We start from the raw sequence: 18,463 nt of genomic DNA on the forward strand, positions 1-18,463 counted from the left end.
GAGGGAGGGGGAAAGCAGGCTCCCTGCTGAGAAGAAAGCCCGATGCCGGGCTCCATTCCAGGACCCTGGGATCATGACCTGAGCTGAAGGCTGAGGCTTAACCCACTGAGCCACCCAGGCGCCCCGGTATATGTACATATTAAAAGCTCAAATGTGCCAAATGTACCTTTACTTTTTTATTATTTTTTTAAGATTTTATTTATTTATTTGACAGATCACAAGTAGGCAGAGCAGCAGGCAGAGAGATAGAGGCGGAAGCAGGCTCCCTGCTGAGCACAGAGCCCGATGCGGGGCTCGATCCCAAGACCCTGAGATCATGACCTGAGCGGAAGACAAGAGTTTTAACCCACTGAACCACCCAGGAGCCCCCAAAGGTACCTTTAAAATATACCACAAGTTCTATAGCTCTGCTTCGCTTTTTGTCATTTTTCAATCTACTGCTAAGGCTCAGAACATACAAGTGGCCTCTCGGGTCACTAGACTTCTCTGAGTAAAAAAGTTTGCTTTTGATCTACTTTATCCCCCTCCAACAGCCAATGAGCCAAAGAGAAAGCCACAGGCAGCCGGAGGAAAACACACCCCAGCCTCACTAAGCGCCCCTGGCGGCCGCTTTTTCTCAGGAGAAGCCTCTTTCCGAGGGCGCCTAGCAACCGTTACGATGACAACCCACCGGCCCTCGCTCACTTCAGAGTGTGACTGTCCTCTGCATCCCAGAAGGCACTGCGGGGTCGCTAAGCCTTCCGCCACCCTCCATCCCAACATGCAACGGGGCTCATAGAGACAGGCGATCGTCACCAGATGGCTATAGAAACGCCTGAATAGCTGCTTTCTTTTAAATACTAAAACTGTTATATGTCCAGAGATGAGAAAGAACTCTAAAAAGCGGTCTCAGTGACTTCAGAAAGTTCCGTTGTAAATCTCGAGGAGGAAAGCCGAATATTTCCCTAGACTCCCTCAGGCACCTCCTCGGGCAGCCCGCGCAGGCCCGCGGCGTGGGGCCCTCGGGGCCCTAGGCTGGGCACGTGCGGGAGGAAGTGGCGCTGTCTGCCCGCGCGGCGCTCGTAGACCCTTGAGCCTGGAGCAATGGGAGGCCTGGAGAAGAAGAAGGTGAATGGGGCAGGAGCCGGGGAGGGGTGGTGCTGGGAAGAAGGGGAATGGGAGGGAGGGGGAAGCGAGGGTGCCAGGGGACTGCACCTTTCTGGCGTGGCCCTTCGTGCGTTCAGAAACGGCTGGGATCAACGGGATGAGAGACAGCTATGAGAAGGGGTCCGAGGAGGGCAGTCCTTGTCCGATGAAGTCCAGGAAAGAACCCTGGAGCAGGGCTGTAGAAGAAAGTTGGGAGTTGCCAAAGAAAGCCTCACCCTAAATGCAGACCGGGCGGAAAGACAATTGCTTATTGAAACAGTAATAAACATTACGTAAGGTTTACCATTATGTCAAGTTTATCATCTCCAAAACTTGTTATCCCTTCTCTGTTGAACCTACCCTGCACACTGGGGAGGGAAACATAAACAGTCAGGTGTGGTCCCTGCCTTCCCCAAGCTCACTTTCTGGCGGGGAAAGGACTCTAAACAACCAAATGAAACAATCACATGTTGTTAAATGTGATGTGAAAGGGTGGGGAATGTAAAAGAATACTCACTTCAGTTAGTGTTGTGTTGGAAGGTCTCTCTGATTCGACATTTATGCTGAAATTTGAAAGATCAGGAGATCCAAATGGGTTCTGGGCGGTGGGAGTGTTTAGTGAGCAAACCTGGCAGAGGACACACAGTGCCAAGACCGTTAGGTGGGAAAGGCTTTCTGTGTGCAAGAAATTAGGACATCAGGATGGCTGGGGGATAGTCAAACCAAGGGAAGAATGGCCTTTGGTGAGGTTGTGGTTAGACTGGAACCAGATGTGCAAGGCTTGTGAGCCACCAGGAGGAACTTGGATTTTACTCCAGGTGCAGTAGGTCTCAAGGGGAAGTACCCTAGTCAGTTTTTCAAGGATTTCTCGTGGTATAGAGAATCACCTTGGTGGTGTGAAAAGACTGGGGAAGGGATGAAGGTGAGGAAGATGTAGTTGTCTTCTGTTTCCTTCATATTGAAAGTTTCTCTTGCCTGTTTATGTTTAAGCCAACACAGTGTTGAACAACCAGTAAGTGTCAGTGTTTGGAATTACAGAGATAGAAGATGGAAAAATCTTCCTTGCAGCACAGATGCAGCTATGTAAACAAATCACAACAGTTTTTAATGCTGGGTTTCACAAGCGTCTTGAGTCAGATAATGCCCTTTTTTTTTTTTTAAACACAGCACAAGCAGGGGAGCAGCAGGCAGAGAGAGAGGGAGAAGCAGTTTCCCTGCTGAGCAAGGAGCCCCCAGGATCCTGGGATCAGGACCCGAGTTGAAGGCAGATGCTTAACCGACTGAGCCACCCTGACGCCCCAAGCCAGATAACCCTTTGTCGTAGAGAGGGCTGCCCTGAGCATCATAGGGTATTTAGTAGCATCCTAACTTTTTACACGCTAGATGCCACTGGCACTCAACAGTCCGAAATGCCTAATTGCCTTTCCTCCATCCCACACACACCCAGGAAGTAAAATCACCCCAGCTGAGAACTACTTATCTACTTGATGTTTATTTAAAAGGATAAGCGTGATGACAGACATATGTGTGATGTAAAGCAATGGAAAACACTTTTAAGGAAGACCCAACTTTCTGAGACAGACTAAAGCTCATCTTTATAACCCCAGTAGACAATTTCTGGAAGAAAGAATAAACGAAGGTTGTATTTTGTGATGGGGTGATCTGAAGGTGGGGGTCATAAACATACTCTTCGAGGGGCTCTAGGTTTATTTCTTAGAGCTAGACCTGGCCATCAAGGTCCCTGCTGCCTTACTGCAGACAATGATCTTGTTTGGAAAGGACATTCTTGGTACAATGCACTATTGCTCTTTATCATTGATACAGAGATGCGAACATGAGACAGGATGTTGGCACTGCAGACATCCACATGGTTGCATCAGACAGTATGCTCCTTGGGGAGTGGGTAGAGACCAGGTCTTCTGTCTTCATTGTCCTTGTAGCATCTAGCTTAATACATGGAACGTAGTAGAGGTTCTCTTATTTTCCTTTGAATGAATGCTAGAGGGGAGAGGCTTTGGCTTAGAGCATGCATTCTCAACTGGGTATCACCCACAAGAATTAGTTGAAGGGGTTTAGATTTCAGTGATTTGTGACCCTTTATTTTTATTTTTAATTAATTTTTTAAAAGATTTTATTAATTTGTTTGACAGAGAGAGACACAGTGAGAGAGGGAACACAAGCGGGGGAAATGGGAGAAGGAGAAGCAGGCGTCCCACCGAGCAGGGAGCCCGATGCAGGGCTCAATCCCAGGTCCCTGGGATCATGACCTGAGCTGAAGCAGCCGCTTAGGGACTGAGACACCCAGGCGCCCCTAATTAATTTATTTTTATTAACGTACAATGTATTATTTGTTACAGGGGTACAGGTCTGTGATTCAGTTTTACACAATTCACAGAGCTCACCATAACATACACCCTTGCCAATGTCCATCATCCAGCTACCCCATCCCTCTGACCCATGACCCCTCCAACTGTCAGTTTTTTTTCCTGCGATTAAGAGTCTCTTATGGTTTTTCTCTATCTCTGGTTTTGTCTTTTTTCATTTTTTCCTCTCTTCCTTTATGATCCTTTGCTTTGTTTCTCCCAGTCCACATATCAATGAGATCATATGATAATTGCTTTTCTCTGATTGGCTTATTTTGCTTAGCATAATATCCTCTAGTTCCATCTATGGTGTTGCAAATGGCAAGATTCCATTTTTTGAACGTTGTGTAATATTCCATTTATATACCACATCTTCTTTATCCATTCATCTGTCAATGGACATCTAGGGTCTTTCTGTAGTTTGGCTGTTATGAACATTGTTGCTATAAACATTGGGGTGCAGGTGCCCCTTTGGATCAGTACATTTGTATCTGTGGGGTAAATACCCAGTAGTGTAATTACTGGGTCATAGGGTAGCTCTATTTTCAGCTTTTTCAGGAACCTCAGTACTGTTTTCCAGAGTGAGTGGTTGCACCAGCTTGCATTCCCACCAAAGAGTGTAGGAGGGTTCCCCTTTCTCTGCATCCTTGCCAACATCTGTTTTTTTCCTCACTTGTTGATTTTAGCCATTCTGACTGGTGTGAGGTGGTTTTGATTTGTATTTCCCCAATGCCGAGTGATGTTGAACACTTTTTCGTGTGTCTGTTGGCCATCTGGATGTCTTCTTTGCAGAAATGTCTGTTCATGTCTTCTGCACATTTCTTGATTAGGTTATTTGTTCTTTGGGGTTGAATTTGATAAGTTCTTTATTGATTTTGGATGCTGGCCCTTTATCTGATATGTTATTTGCAAATATCTTCTCTCAACTCCTTGGTTGTCTCTTGGTTTTGTTGACTTTCTTTTGAAGGAGTCTTAGATATTTCAGTGGTTTGTGGCCCTTTAAAAGATCATATTACACGGATGCCTGGGTGGCTCAGTGGGTTAAGCCTTTGCCTTCGGCTCCGGTCATGATTCCAGGGTCCTAGGATCGAGTCCTGCATCAAGCTCTCTGCTCAGCGGGGAGTCTGCTTCCCCCCCCCGACTTCTCTGCCTGCCTCTCTCTCTCTGCCTACTTGTGATCTCTGTCAAATAAATAAATCTTAAATAAATAAAATAAATAAATAAATCTTTTTTTTTTTTTTAAAGATTTTATTTATTTATTTGACAGAGAGAAATCACAAGTAGGCAGAGAGGCAGGCAGAGAGAGAGAGGAGGAAGCAGGCTCCCCGCTGAGCAGAGAGCCCGATGCGGGACTCGATCCCAGGACCCTGAGATCATGACCCGAGCCGAAGGCAGCGGCTTAACCCACTGAGCCACCCAGGCGCCCCAATAAATAAATCTTATTAAATAAATAAATAATCTAAATAAATAAAATCTTAAAAAAAAAAAAAAAAGACCATATTTCAGGGGTGCCTGGGTGGCTCAGTTGATTAAGCTTCTGACTCTTGACTTCGGCTCAGGTTGTGATCTCAGATAATCAGGGGTCTGCATTCAGAGAAGAGTGTGCTGGAGATGCCCTTCCTCTGCACCTCCTGAGCACACGCACGCTCTCTCTCTCCTTCTCTCTCAAGTAAATAAACAAAATTTTTAAAACAAACAAGAAAGAACACATTACATAACATCTTTGGTATGTCTGTAGTAACATTTCATGGGGCTGTGAGAGGGGACAGTTAAGGGGGGAGACAGTTTAAAAAGGCTTCTTGTGGTAGGGGTTGGTTACAATGAAAACGTTGAAAAAACTGGCTTAGGGGATTAGGCACTGAGGCGCAGGATTCCAAACTGCATTTGAGTCGAAGCCCTTAAAAGCTATGTGACCTGGATAGGTTATTTCACTGAGTCTGTTTATTCTCAGTAAAATAAATTTTAATGGCACCCATGCCATGGTGTTGTGAGATTAAATGAAATAATGTGTGGAAATCACTAATCTTAATGGCCAGTACTTAGAGCCACTCCCAAGTGCTTGGCTTAGCACCTGATCCATAGCGACTTCGTGGTCCCCAGCGTCGTGCAGATGTGTGTGTCATTTACACTGATTTACTGCAAGAACAGTGCAACAGAGCTTGCTCAGGCAGGTGGACTCCCTCTCTATAGCATTTCCTGTCCCAGAAGCCTCTTGGCTACTTGTCCACAGTGATTATTGCCTCTGGCCTGAGGCATGCACAGAGATTGATGTCATCACTGCAATCAGTGCTAATGGTCATTGGGTTTTTTCCCTCCCCAAGTATGAACGAGGCTCCGCCACCAACTACATCACCCGAAACAAAGCCCGGAAGAAGCTGCAGCTGAGCCTGGCTGACTTCAGGTAAGGGTGGAGAGAAGTAGAATAGGGGAACCGCAGGGAGGTGCCTGGGTGGTGAGTCACACTCAATGATGGTGAAAACTCAGCTGTATCCATGTCTTAACCTACACTGCCACGAATTCTGTCTAGAATTCTGATAGCCCTAGTCTGGCTTTGCTTTGATGAGCAGTGCTTTGCCAGGGGTGGGTCTGCAGGGAAACTGAAGAATGGGTCATGTCACACTGGGTCATCAGAATGGGCCTACTGCTACCTTGCATTGCTGCTCTCTGGCTGGGTCTTTGTCACCTGTCCCCTCCCTTCTGGCAGAACAGACTCCTGATCCTGAGAGCCCCTGCAGCCAGGGACTCTCAGCTCCTTGTAGAGTCAGATGTGTAGTTTTCCACAGCTTGTGGGCCCTGCTCTGGCCCACTTTTGGTCACCCAGCACTTTCCATCCTTACAGCCTCTGTCCTTCTAGAATGCTTTTCCCTCTACCTTTTATATGGCTGAAATGTCAGTTTTTCAGCAAGGCCTTTTCTGACTCTCTTTGCTTAAAGGGGTACCTGCCATCTGGTCCCTGTCAGCATCCTGATTATTTCCTTTCTGGTATGTGTGACAGTCTACATTAGGTGATTTTTGCGGACTTGTGTTGATCAGGTCCTGCACAGGGACATGAATTCTCCAAGGGTGGGGCCCGTTTTCCCCGTTCCCAGCTGTTTTGCAGGCCTGATGTGGCCAGCACTCAGCACGTTTACTGACAGAAGGAATGGTCTTCGTCTTCCAGGCGGCTGTGCATCTTGAAGGGCATTTATCCCCATGAGCCCAAACATAAGAAGAAGGTTAATAAGGGCTCCACAGCGGCCCGAACTTTTTACCTTCTTAAAGACATCAAGTTCCTCCTCCATGAACCCATCGTCAACAAGTTCCGGGAATACAAGGTGAGGCCGGGGCTCTGGGGTCCGGATGGCATCTGTCGCTGCTCTGTGACCCAGTAGCTGTGACCTTGGGCAGAGTGTTTAACCTTTCTGAGTAAGAAGGGTGAGGTAATTCTACCTCAAAGGAATGTCTCGAGGATTAACTGAGATCACGTGTGGAAATCATTTGCACAGAACCTGGCAAATGATTCATGCTTTACCTGCTGTACCTTTGGCCTGGATCTTTTAGAGAGTAAATGTGTTGCCCTTGAAGCAAAGAAGGTACTAGTTCAGGGACACTTTGGTGTATTCTTCTGCACCCAGAGAAACTGCACCTTTTCAAGTTCTTTCTGGAATCACTCCCAGGAGACCAGGCTTTCCATTCCATAAATGGAAACCATTCATTGCTTAAGTACCATAGGGAAAACAGAGACCTCATTGGACCAAATGCTGATCATTGAAAGTAGACTGCTGTTACTCAAGACAGTGAGGAGCAGTGGGACCCAGCTGAGCTCTGGGCTGGGAGGAGCTAGGCGCCACCTGGTGGCCACAGGAGACTGGCCAGCCCTAGTTGCTGGCCCTTGGAATATTCAAGTCCAGAGGATGGGTGGCTGGCTCTGTTTTGCTGCTGGGTTGTTTTTTTTTTTTAAACTACTTAAACCCACTGCATTGGAAGTGAGCCCATTGTGGGAAATGGCTGTCTTGGTTCTTCCACCAAGCTGAAGAGCACCAGAGGCAGGCTTGGCCGAAAGTACTTACAGGGAAGACATCATTTGGTTTGGAGGACCTTGTGGGCCAATGCCTGGCTTCAGCTGCATTTTCCTGCATGACCTGGCCCCTAGACCCGTGGCTTGTTTCATGCCCACACAGACTGGTGCTCAGAATGAAGGCCAGCTTTCCTGGCCCAGTGCTGCTTTGCGAGTAGGTCACTTGGGCTCAGTTGGAAAATAGGGCTGAAAACATGATGTTTTCATGTTTCATGTAGTGGAGTCAGCACATCAGAGTGGTCATCTCTGGTCATCCATCACAGGCTGCAGAGGGCTGGCTCTGCTCATCTGTGTGGGCCAGTTGGGATGATTTTGGGAGTTCACTGTTTTATACATCCCAGGCTGAGGGCATCAGCTGGCATAATCAGACAGATGTGGTCAGCTTTAGGAGGTCCTGAGACTCCTCCCGCCTCATGTGTCCCTCTTTGGTGGAAGAAGGGACTCCAGGAGCCCTTGGCCCCAGCATCAGTGATCTCTTCCTCTCTCCCAGGTGTTCGTCCGGAAGCTCCGGAAGGCCTATGGGAAGAGTGAGTGGAACACTGTGGAGCGTCTGAAGGACAATAAGCCCAACTACAAACTTGATCACATTGTCAAGGAGCGGTGAGTTGGGGACTCAGTCCTAACACCAGGACTTTGCTCAAGTTGCTGGTAACCTTTTGGAGGAAGCAGACCAAAAAAACCACGAATTGTTAGAATGATTGCAAGTCACAGCAAGAACCATGTGGGATGCTAACTGCATGAAGGGACCTGGGGGACACATGTTACCTATGGGTTTATCAGAGTAGGTGTCTAGGGGTAGACATTTGAGCCAGTCAAGGGAAGTAGGGTTCAAGCAATGGGAACAACAGATGCAAAGGCCCTGTGGTTATTAAGAGCCAGAGTTCTGGGATTGCACCCCAGGCACGTGGGGCAGACATGGCAGGCATGGCTGGGTGCCTCTGATCTTTTTTTTTTTTTTTAAGATTTTATTTATTTATTTGACAGAGAGGGAGCACAAGCAGGGGGAGTGGCAGGCAGAGGGACAGGGAGAAGCAGGCTCCCCACTGAGCAGAGAGCCTGATGCAGGGCTCAATCCCAGGACCCTGGGAGCATGACCTGAACCGAAGGCAGACACTTAACTGACTGAACCACCCATGCACCCTAATCTTAAGTGTTCTTTCCCAGCCTTCTCAGTAGTCCCACTCATCCATCGGCTAAGGCTATGGTTCTTTTTTTTTTTTTTTTTTTTTTTTAAGATTATTTATTTATTTATTTGACAGACAGAAATCACAATTAGGCAGAGAGAGAGGGGAAAGCAGGCTCCCCGCTGAGCAGAGAGCCCAATGTGGGGCTCGATCCCAGGACCCTGAGATCATGACCTGAGCTGAAGGCAGAGGCTTAACCCACTGAGCCACCCAGGCGCCCCTAAGGCTATGGTTCTTAACCAGTAGCAGAATTGGTCCCCAGGAGACATATGGAAATGTCGGGAGATACTTGCACTTCTCATGACTTGGATGTGGGGCAGGAGAAGGAGTCCTACTGGTGTTTAGTGGGTAAAGACCAGGGAAGCTACTAAACACCCTATAGTGGATAGGACAGTCCCCGTCACAGAACAGCTTGGCCCAAATTGTCAGTGGTGGTAAGGTTCAGAAACCCTGGGCTAATGAACGTCATCTTCCCTTGGGGGCTGACGGCTCGGGAACAGTCACTCTGGGCTGGATGGACTTGGCGTCACTGAGTCAGTCCCGCCATGGGCTAGCACAGAGAGAGCCCTGGCCTAGGAGCCCAACATGGGGTGTCCTCACCACAGCTCTGCAGCCTGCAAGCTGGGCGGCCTGAGAATGGTTCCTGCTCCGAGTACGTCCTCCTCTGAGAGAGAGACGATAGCTCCTGTCCTGCCTGTTGACACACAGCTGTCATGTGGAGCAAATGCAAAACTTGCACTAGGAAAAAGCCAAGTATCTGGATTCATGCCCACACCAGGTGGCAGTGTGGTTATGGAGTTCCAAATCCACCGCCTCCCCACCCCAGCCCTGATCTCCTTTGCCATTGCCTAAAAAAAAGCTGGTGTCTCAGAAATAGTTGGTGCTGTTCCTTCAAAGGTCCTGGCCAGGTTAGTGTGTTTGTGCATGAAGTGCAGAGAGAGGACACTTAGGAGACACCACAAGGGGCCAGTTGAAGTTTCTGCCTGCACACCAGAAAACCAGATGCCCCTCCTCCTGTTGGCTTTGGAGAGGTCCCTGCGGCCTTTCTTCTGTTTCTGTGTGCTGTGAAGACTGGCAGGTTCCTCCTGGCGCACTGCAGGGAGTGACGCCACCTGGGGCTGGAACAACCATGTCCGTCTCTGGTCTCATGGCTTTCAGAGTCTCTTTTTGAAGCAGCAAAACGCTTTCTGTGAAAGAAGGCTTCCTGGAAGGCAGTTTGGGTTCAGAGGTTCCGAGAGCCGCTCTGGCTAGGGGAGAGAGGTCTGGGGCCCTGTCTGACCACTTGTCCCTAGGCATTTCCAGGGAGCTACAGGAGCCCAGTTTTAAACTAACAGTCTGGTCCAACAGTGTCATTTTCCAAATGAAATCACTGGAGTTGGGTGAGGCCCAGGGACTCATCCTGGGTCACAGCTGGGGTGGGAATCCAGGTGTCATTACACATACTCCAGTGTCCTCTTCATGACCCAGGCCTCCGTCCCTCAGCAGGGCAGCCACGCAGTAGTGGATCCTGCCAAGGATGGCATGTTCTCGTCAGCTTCTTAATTTGTCACAGGATTCCTGGAAGCGCTTTTTTGCTCTGGCTTTTCCTTGCCCAGGACTGAAAAAATTCCAACATTTTTAGCATTTGGTTCCAGTTGCTCCTGCAATCCAGACTAAGGGCCGGGTGAGGAGGGACGAGACATAACTCACTCTGGTGACCTCTGGCCGGGCCAAGCCGTGAGTGCTGCTGAGTGCAGGCTGGCCCCCATTCTCCACCATCACACACTAGGGCAGTGTCATATTTTTCTGCTTTTGGTTTTGAACATTACGACTGTATTTGCTTTGAACTGCGGTTCCTACCTTGAAAAATAGACTCGGTCCACTCTCTTTGACCACAAATAGAAGTGGGTCCAGGCTGAGTCCTTGGTGGGCAGTGACTGTTCAGGACCCCCTTTGGGATTTCTCTGATCCTCAGAGCTAAGTGGGCCTGGCCTCATTCCATGCTTTCTCCAAGGCTATGGGGAAGCTGCTGCTGCCAGGCCCCTGGGCATTGCCCAACTTTGTGATCAGGAGATAAGAGTGGCAAGACCTGCTTGGGAATGGGGTCTCTTGAGTTGACTAACAGAGCAGAAGAGGAATCTAGCCTCCCCACCCCACCCCGAGCCCAGGCTGCCCAAGCCTGTGAGCACCGCTCTCCTCGGCCTGCAGGTACCCCACATTCATAGATGCTCTGCGGGACCTGGATGATGCCCTCTCCATGTGTTTCCTCTTCTCCACCTTCCCACGGACTGGGAAGTGCCACGTGCAGACCATTCAGCTGTGCCGCCGGCTCACTGTGGAGTTCCTACACTATGTCATTGCCTCCCGCGCCCTGCGAAAGGTTTGCCTGGGGCCACCTGTGGGAGGGGTTGCCGCTCTTCTCCCTGCCCTGCCTCCCAGTGCTTTTCACCCTACTGTGCCCTCCCCCCAGGTCTTCCTGTCCATCAAAGGCATTTACTACCAGGCCGAGGTACTGGGGCAGCCCATTGTGTGGATCACACCCTATGCTTTCTCCCACGATGTGAGTACACCTGTGGGGCAGGCAGGGGCTTGTGCTGGGGCGTTGCTCATTCTCTGGCTCCTAACAGACATCAGGACTTGGGCAGAGGGGGAATTTGCACAGTCCAGCATGTGCTGGGTTTCCAAGTGCAGCAGGGGTATCGTGTGGGGGTGAGGGATGTCCTGCACAGTGTTATAATGACAGCTGGAGCCTGCCTGTGTGCAGTCATCCCCTGCTGGGTGACCTTGGACATGTTCCTGCCTCTTTCTGTGCCTCGGTTCATGAATGATGTTTTTCCGCTTGTCTTGTCCTGAGGATGTAAGGGGAAAAAAATCTTGTAGAGTGCCTGGCGCTAGGCCCTTTGGGAGTGCCGTGTGGCCAGTAAGCAGCCGCCAAAGCTCGGGAAGTAGCTGAGCCCAGCCCTGCCTTCAGAGCCATGGGATCGTCGTCCCGCTCTGTCGCTAGTGGCTGCCAGACCTTGGCCAGGCTGCTCTGCTTAACCCCTCAGCTTCTCCAGACTCCTACCCAGGGTTGGGGGCACTGGGTGAGGTTGGGGAGGATGAGGACATGAGGTGTTATTAGCACAAGGCACTACTTCCTGTTTATCTTGGTTTAGACTGGGTATTTTGGGCAGGGATTCACGGAGAGAAATCCTGCTTTTGCCACCTTAGGGGGCAGCATTAACCTCTGGTCCCCCGCATGGTCTCAGCCAGACTCTCCTTCTGCCGGACTTGTCATCCTCTGGGCCTGTGTCTGGCCGGGTCTCCTGCCTGTGCCTTGAGCAGCAGGTGTGCCAGCCTGGGTGGACAGTCTGTTTGCTGACCAGGTTAGCAGGTGCTGCAGGGCGAGCTGGGGATCTGGGCCCCTCCCCTTTACTCTGGGCTGGCAGGGGTCCAAGGCTGGAACCCACTCTGACTGCAGGGTAGTGGAGCTGTCTGGGGGCAGGCTGCAGTCCATGGGTGAGAGGCGCCTTGGCCTTCAGCAGTCTTCTCTTCCCACTCTCCAGGGCCCATATGTGTGCCAGAGCCTGTGGCCCCTCCCTCTTCCCCATCCCGTCCCTCCCCTCCTTCTCCTTCCTTCCTCTCTTCTTGCCATGCCTCCTTCCTCTCTAGCCCTCCCTCTTTTTCCTTCTCTCTGATGTGCCACCCCCATGCTGCTCAGACTGGTCTTTGTATGTTCTCCTGGTGGTGAATAGGGCCCTGTAGAGGCCAGCCTCCGCACAGCTGGCCCTGGGGGAAGGGAACAGGCCGCCGTACCTCCTTCCTCCCTGGCCAGCTCACTGCCACTACTTCCTCTCAGCTGGAGGATGGGGGACCGGTCCTGGGTCATTACTGAGGCCCTCATGTACCTTCTTCCCCCTGAGTAGCTAGTGCTGGGCTCCTCAAAGTAGGACCCAGGCAAGTAGTGGGGTGGGGTGGGAAGGGGAGGAGCGATGGGACCCTGCTCAGCACTGTGCTGTGGAAAATGGAGTTACGGAGTTAGTCCTCAGATGCTTCCCTAGCAGATGTTCTTGGAAGGATGGAGGTGTGAGTGGGGGCACGGGTGGAGTACATTTTGGTCCCTGTACCCTCACACTGCCTAATGGCAGAATAGAGAAATAGCTCAAGGTCATGGGCGTGTGTGGCATGAAGGGGATGTTGTGATCACTACCGGTTTTGACATTATTCAGCATATTCTGCCATCCAGCTCCTGGGCGGTCAGCAGGGCTGGGCTCGCCTCCCTGGTTGTGGGGGTAGTGTTGCTCAAGAGTCGAGACACTTTGTCTGGCACTTAGATCCTTCCCCTGTTTTGCTTTATCAACTCCTCAAGGGCAGAGATGAATCCTGTTATGACCCGTACTTGCCGGGTTGGTAGCTCTCCCATGTGCTTTTGCCCCAAGCAGGCAGCTTTTCTCCTGCCATTTCTCCAGCGCTTCCTCGGGCCGAGTCAGGCAGTTGTCCCATCCTGTCCTGGTTCCTCGAGTTGTGCGTTTGTCTTTGGCTTGGGCCTTGGCCTGGGACTCTGAATTGAGTGTTCGTTCCAAGGCTCCTGCCAAGGTGTGAGGGTGCTGAGTTGTACCCCCCCCAGGCCAACAGACTGCTGCAGGGCCAACTCTCCCAGCTGGGGTGGTGATGGAGCTAGGCACGGGGAGGCTAGCAGGCGAGCCCAAGAGAAGACATTAAATGAAGACTGTGGGATGACTCACGGTGAAGGATGAGCTCTCGCCAGGCTGGTGGTGGAAGGCCACCTCTGTGACCGAAGTCTGGTTTGAGCCGGGACTTGCAGGATGAGTGAAAACTGGGGCAGGGGCCAGGGAGCTTCAGCCAGTCCCTTTCATCTTCCTCTTTATGGCTTGGGGATTTGGCTCTGGCCTCAGGATGCCCCTAACCCTGGAGAACCCTGTCCAGTGCCTCCTCCAGAGTGCTTGTGGGACACGCCACAGAGCCTCTTCTCATGGGGTAGGCGTCTGAAGACAGGGCTGCCATGGAGGAGCCTTGGGCGGGCTGGAGTCACCTCCCGTGGGGGTTGCCAGTGCCGTCTTTTCCCCCTACCTGCACCTGCATTGCCAACGGGTCCCCTGTGCCCCGCAGCACCCGACAGATGTTGACTACAGGGTCATGGCCACCTTCACTGAGTTCTACACCACACTGCTGGGCTTCGTCAACTTCCGCCTCTACCAGTCGCTCAACCTGCACTACCCGCCCAAGGTAGGGCCCCAGCCCAGCCCAGCCCAGCCCAGGTTCTTCTCAGTGTGCAGGGGTCACAGTCCTGCTGCCCACACAGAGACAGGGGGCTCTGGCATCTTCTCCCTCTGACCTTCTCCTTGCCTCCCAGCTGGAGGGGCAGGCCTACACAGAGGCGAAGACCAGTGAGGACACCTATGCATTGGACTCCGAGAGCTCTATGGAGGTGAGAGAAGCTTCCAGAGTACTGGCCTTGTGTCCTCCTAGAAGGGTGGTCACTGGCCTGCTGGTGTGGATATGCATGGCTAGACGGGTGGGCTCAGGGCTTGCCCTTGGAACCCAAGACCACTGATGTCCCAGAACTGTCACTGCTCCTGCTATCCCTACCCTGCCACTGACCATGTCCCCAGCCAAGACCTCCTATCTGTAAACAGTGGCCCTGCTTCTTTCCTATAGAAACTGGCAGCCCTGGGTAACAGTCTGGCCCGCGTGGTGGTACCTGTGGAGGAGGAGGCTGAAGTGGATGAGTTTCCTGCTGATGGGGTGAGGACTGCATGTCAGGGTTGGGGGGGTGTGCTGGACTGAGCGCTCTGGGTGGAAGCTGGGGGACATCTCTGCCTGCTGCCCTCCAGTGCGGGTGTGGGCAGGCTGGATGGCACCACAGCCTCTTTCATGGCAGGAGATGACAGCGCAAGAGGAGGACCGCAGGAAGGAGCTGGAGGCACAGGAAAAGCACAAGAAACTCTTTGAGGGCCTGAAGTTCTTCCTGAACCGTGAGGTGCCCCGCGAGGCCCTGGCTTTCGTCATCAGGTGAGAGGCTGATTGCCCTGGCTGTGCCCTGCTCTGGGCTGGGGCCCGTACCAGATGTCCCGCAGTAACACAGGATGGTGGCAGCACGCACCCCTCAGGGCTTTGGTGCAGAATCACCAGGGTGGGCGTAGGGAGCGTCCAGCACCAGCACGTGGGGAGATCCTGGTGTTGGGGAGGGGATGGGTGTGTCCTAGGGGGGTGAGCTTCATGCTGGATACTCCTGTGCTCTCCCCCTATGCCTGTAGGAGCTTTGGGGGGGATGTGTCCTGGGACCAGTCTCTCTGCATTGGGGCCACATATGACGTCACAGACTCCTGCATCACCCACCAGATTGTCGATCGGCCTGGGCAGCAGACGCCTGTTATCGGCAGGTAGATCCCCAGGGCTCTCATCTTCTTCCGTCTGTTTGGATTTCGGGGTGGGGGGCAGAGGTCTGTCTTATCCCTAGAGGCGGGGAGGTATCAGGTTGCTTCTATGATGTGTCTCTGCCGCCAGGTATTACGTGCAGCCCCAGTGGGTGTTTGACTGTGTGAATGCGCGGCTCCTCCTCCCCGTGGCAGACTACTTCCCCGGAGTGCAGCTGCCGCCACACCTCTCACCCTTCGTGTCGGAGAAGGAGGGAGATTACGTCCCTCCCGAGAAGCTGAAGCTGCTGGCCCTGCAGCGGGGGGAGCACCCAGGTGAGTGGGCCAGGCGATGGCGTGGGTGGGTTTCTCCGGGTTGGCTTCGGCCTCACCTCGTTTCCCTCCTTAGCTGCAGAGGTGGCAAGCTCCTCAGAATGGGACAGTCAGGCTTAGGAGAGGGAACACGTGTGTCCTACAGTCTGCTGTTCCTTGATGTTCAGAGTAACTGAGCAGGAGTAGTCTGGAAGTTGTCATGGGTATTTATGTAGGAGGTGGCAGAGCTTGGGATTGGGGGCCTGGAGTTTCCTCAGAAGCCAGCTGGGGCTGTAGGGAGAGGTGCCTGGGGGAGTCCCAGTTGGGACAGCCCTGCACCCTCTTTGGAACGTCTTCGTGGCTGAAGAGTGTGGTGCCTGGGCCCAAGTGCTCGGCCTGCAAGGAGAAGAGGAGGCTCCCAGGGCTTTCAGAAGTCACTGCCCTTTCATAGAAAATATGGATGAATCTGAAGAGGAGGATGAGGAAGAAGACAATGATGGTGATGGTGATGAAGGGGGAGAAAATGAAGAGGAGGAGGAAGAAGATGCAGAGGCTGGTTCAGAAAAGGAAGAAGAGGCCCGGCTGACAGCCCTGGAGGAGCAGAGGCTGGAGGGGAAGGTACTGGGAAGCTGCTGGGAGGTGCCCCACTGGCCATCTTTGGTGCCAGCCCCGGCCCAGAATGGCAAGAACCAGGGGACCAGTGGGGGTGGGGGACCCAGCATCCACAAGTGTCTGCCCTGTGTCCCCAGAAACCCAGAGTGATGGAAGGCACCGTGAAGCTGGAGGACAAGGAGAGGCTGGCGCAGGAGGAGGAGAATGAAGCCAAGCGCCTGGCCATCATGATGATGAAGAAGCGGGAGAAGTACCTTTATAACAAGATCATGTTCGGCAAGAGGCGCAAAATCCGAGAGGTGAGTCCCTGTCACCTGCCTGAGACTCCCAGGTGAATCTGGGGGCCGGCTGACTGTCCTCTGTGCAGACTCTGGGTCCTTTCTTAGATTTTTTCTGAGGTTGCTGGTCTGGCCTGGCCCAGCCCCTGGGGCCCCCATGCAGGCCTGCGTTGGCATCTTGGTGTCAGCAGCTTGTGCCTGGGCTTTTTTCAGAGGTCAGTTTCCTTCTGACACCCAGCTCTTTCCGAGTTTATTGGCGTCTGGGGACAGAGCTGTCTCAGCAAACTCCAGGCCCGCTTTCGCAAATGACCGCTTAACAGATGTGCATAAAGCAGGAGGGCCTGTGGAGGTCTTGGTTAGGTTTCTGTTTTGTTTCCTCTTGTTCACAAAGCCAGAGGTGCTCATTGTAAAAAAAAAAAAAAAAAAATTTTTTTGTGAAGTTCTTTGCACACCAGAACTCTGTAATCAATGATGTGGGAGTGGCTCACAGTTCTGCTTCTGGGGTGATCTGTAGAATAGTGCCCCAGTTTCTTCTGTGTGTGTAATAACACAGGGTTTTGGAACCATCATGCTACGTACAGGTGGTTTAGAGGGTGTTTTTCATTTAATCATAGAGTGAATTTCTTGCTATGACCTCATACAAGTAATCTGTTCTCTAGATAGAATCAGTTTGTTTTTCAATTTGAGGCATTCTTAGAAAACACCCTTGAGCGCAGCCCTGCCTCCTCTGAAGTCCCTGCAGGGTCCATTCATAGGCATGTAATTGGCCAGGTTGAAAGGCCCATGTGTGTTTTGTAGTAGATATTTCCAAATGGGCCCCAGGGGAAAGACTCCTCCCCAGCAGCCCGGTGAAGGTGATTGGCACTCAGCTTTCCCGAGGAGGAAGGTAAACGGGGCAGTTGCTTCTAGCTCTGGAGCCTGGGATCCTCCTAACTTGTTATGGGCCCATTAAATCATAGAGCCCTGAAAGCAAAGGTAAAAAGCCCATTTTATTGCCTGAGGTTGTTTAGATAGTTGTTTTTCCTCTTGGTCATTTGCCTCTTTAACTTTCCTGGAAGCTCTACCTTTAAGGGACAGCCTTGAGTAGGAGGAGAAGCAGCCCACAGTCACAGCTCTATCCCCCCTTCCTCCTCACAGGCCAACAAACTGGCAGAGAAGCGGAAAGCCCACGACGAGGCTGTGAGGTCTCAGAAGAAGGCCAAGAAGGCCAGGCCAGTGTGAGTGGCGGCAGCCTCTGGATGGGTGCGGCCCGCTCTCGGCAGCTGGACTTGGCACAGGCAGGCCGGAGGACCCAGGCTTGGTGGCAGACCAGAGTCTCTTCTGTTTTCATCCCCTTCCTCCCCCTGCCGGCCCTGGCTTCCTCTCAGGCTCTCTGGCTGGAGCCCCAGCCTCCGTTGGATGGAGCTCCCTGCTGGTGACTGGGCAGAGGAGAGGCCTCTGTGCCCAGCCCAGCCTGATGCTCCCAGGAGTCAGTGGCATGGTTGGGGGTGCTGTAGGGGCCTGAGCAGCCTCTCAGGGGCTGCTTCTGTTTCTCCTGGCTTCCTGCAGTCCTCACCTCCCCTGAAGGATTGGACCTTTGATTCTCCCGCTGCTGTGGTGGGGCGAGGGTGGGGAAGCATTTGTTACCAAACAGCTGGAGTTTTAGAACCAGTTGAATTCTGTGTTCATGAGCCTTCATGGGGTTGGAGGAGGGCCACCTAGTGAAGTGGAATCTGCGCTTGGTTCACATTCCAGCCCAGGTATTTTTTCCTCTGTGAACATTGCTTCCTTCTATGTAAATTAGGGGTAGAAGCTCTGGTACGTCTCTGGGGGATGGGGGTGGGGGAGGAGGGTTCAGTGATAGTGTTGTGCAGACTCCATAGGTCTGGGTGCCTGGGAAGGAAGGTACTCCAAACACCAGCTGTGATTGTGGTAACTGGTTGCTAGAGTGAGCCCAGGATGGGGAAGCCAGCACCTGAGAGCTCTGTGCGGCTTGAGTCGTGGGTACTTAGCTTTACTTTGTAGGCTCATGGGCAGAATTGTCCAGTAACCCCCTGTGGGTGTTGCATGCAGTCTGACTTGTGACCCTTGCTGGGCCGTCATTGCAGCTTCCTTCCTGCCTCTGACTGTGCTCTTGCTCAGGCCTGGAGAGACCTGCCTTTGCCCAGAGGTCCAGTGCCTCACAGCAGAGTCGGGGCCAGAAGCCAGCGCTTGGGAT

General features: G+C 52.1%; 1 protein-coding gene across 1 annotated transcript; it reads left to right on the forward strand.

Moving 5' to 3' along the window:
- The first annotated feature begins 1,008 nt into the window (after positions 1–1,008).
- PES1 (pescadillo ribosomal biogenesis factor 1) lies at positions 1,009–17,922 on the forward strand. The gene is made up of 15 exons (XM_044243913.1): positions 1,009–1,107; positions 5,810–5,889; positions 6,649–6,802; positions 8,036–8,145; positions 10,917–11,088; positions 11,179–11,268; positions 13,818–13,934; positions 14,062–14,136; positions 14,367–14,453; positions 14,590–14,720; positions 14,966–15,091; positions 15,216–15,400; positions 15,828–15,994; positions 16,126–16,287; positions 17,404–17,922. The coding sequence occupies exons 1-15, from the start codon at positions 1,084–1,086 to the stop codon at positions 17,485–17,487; spliced, it is 1,764 nt and encodes a 587-aa protein (XP_044099848.1). The 5' UTR covers positions 1,009–1,083; the 3' UTR covers positions 17,488–17,922.
- Positions 17,923–18,463: the final 541 nt, after the last annotated feature.

Source organism: Neovison vison, chromosome 3, assembly GCF_020171115.1.
Source record: "Neovison vison isolate M4711 chromosome 3, ASM_NN_V1, whole genome shotgun sequence".
Taxonomy (NCBI): Eukaryota; Metazoa; Chordata; class Mammalia; order Carnivora; family Mustelidae; genus Neogale; species Neogale vison.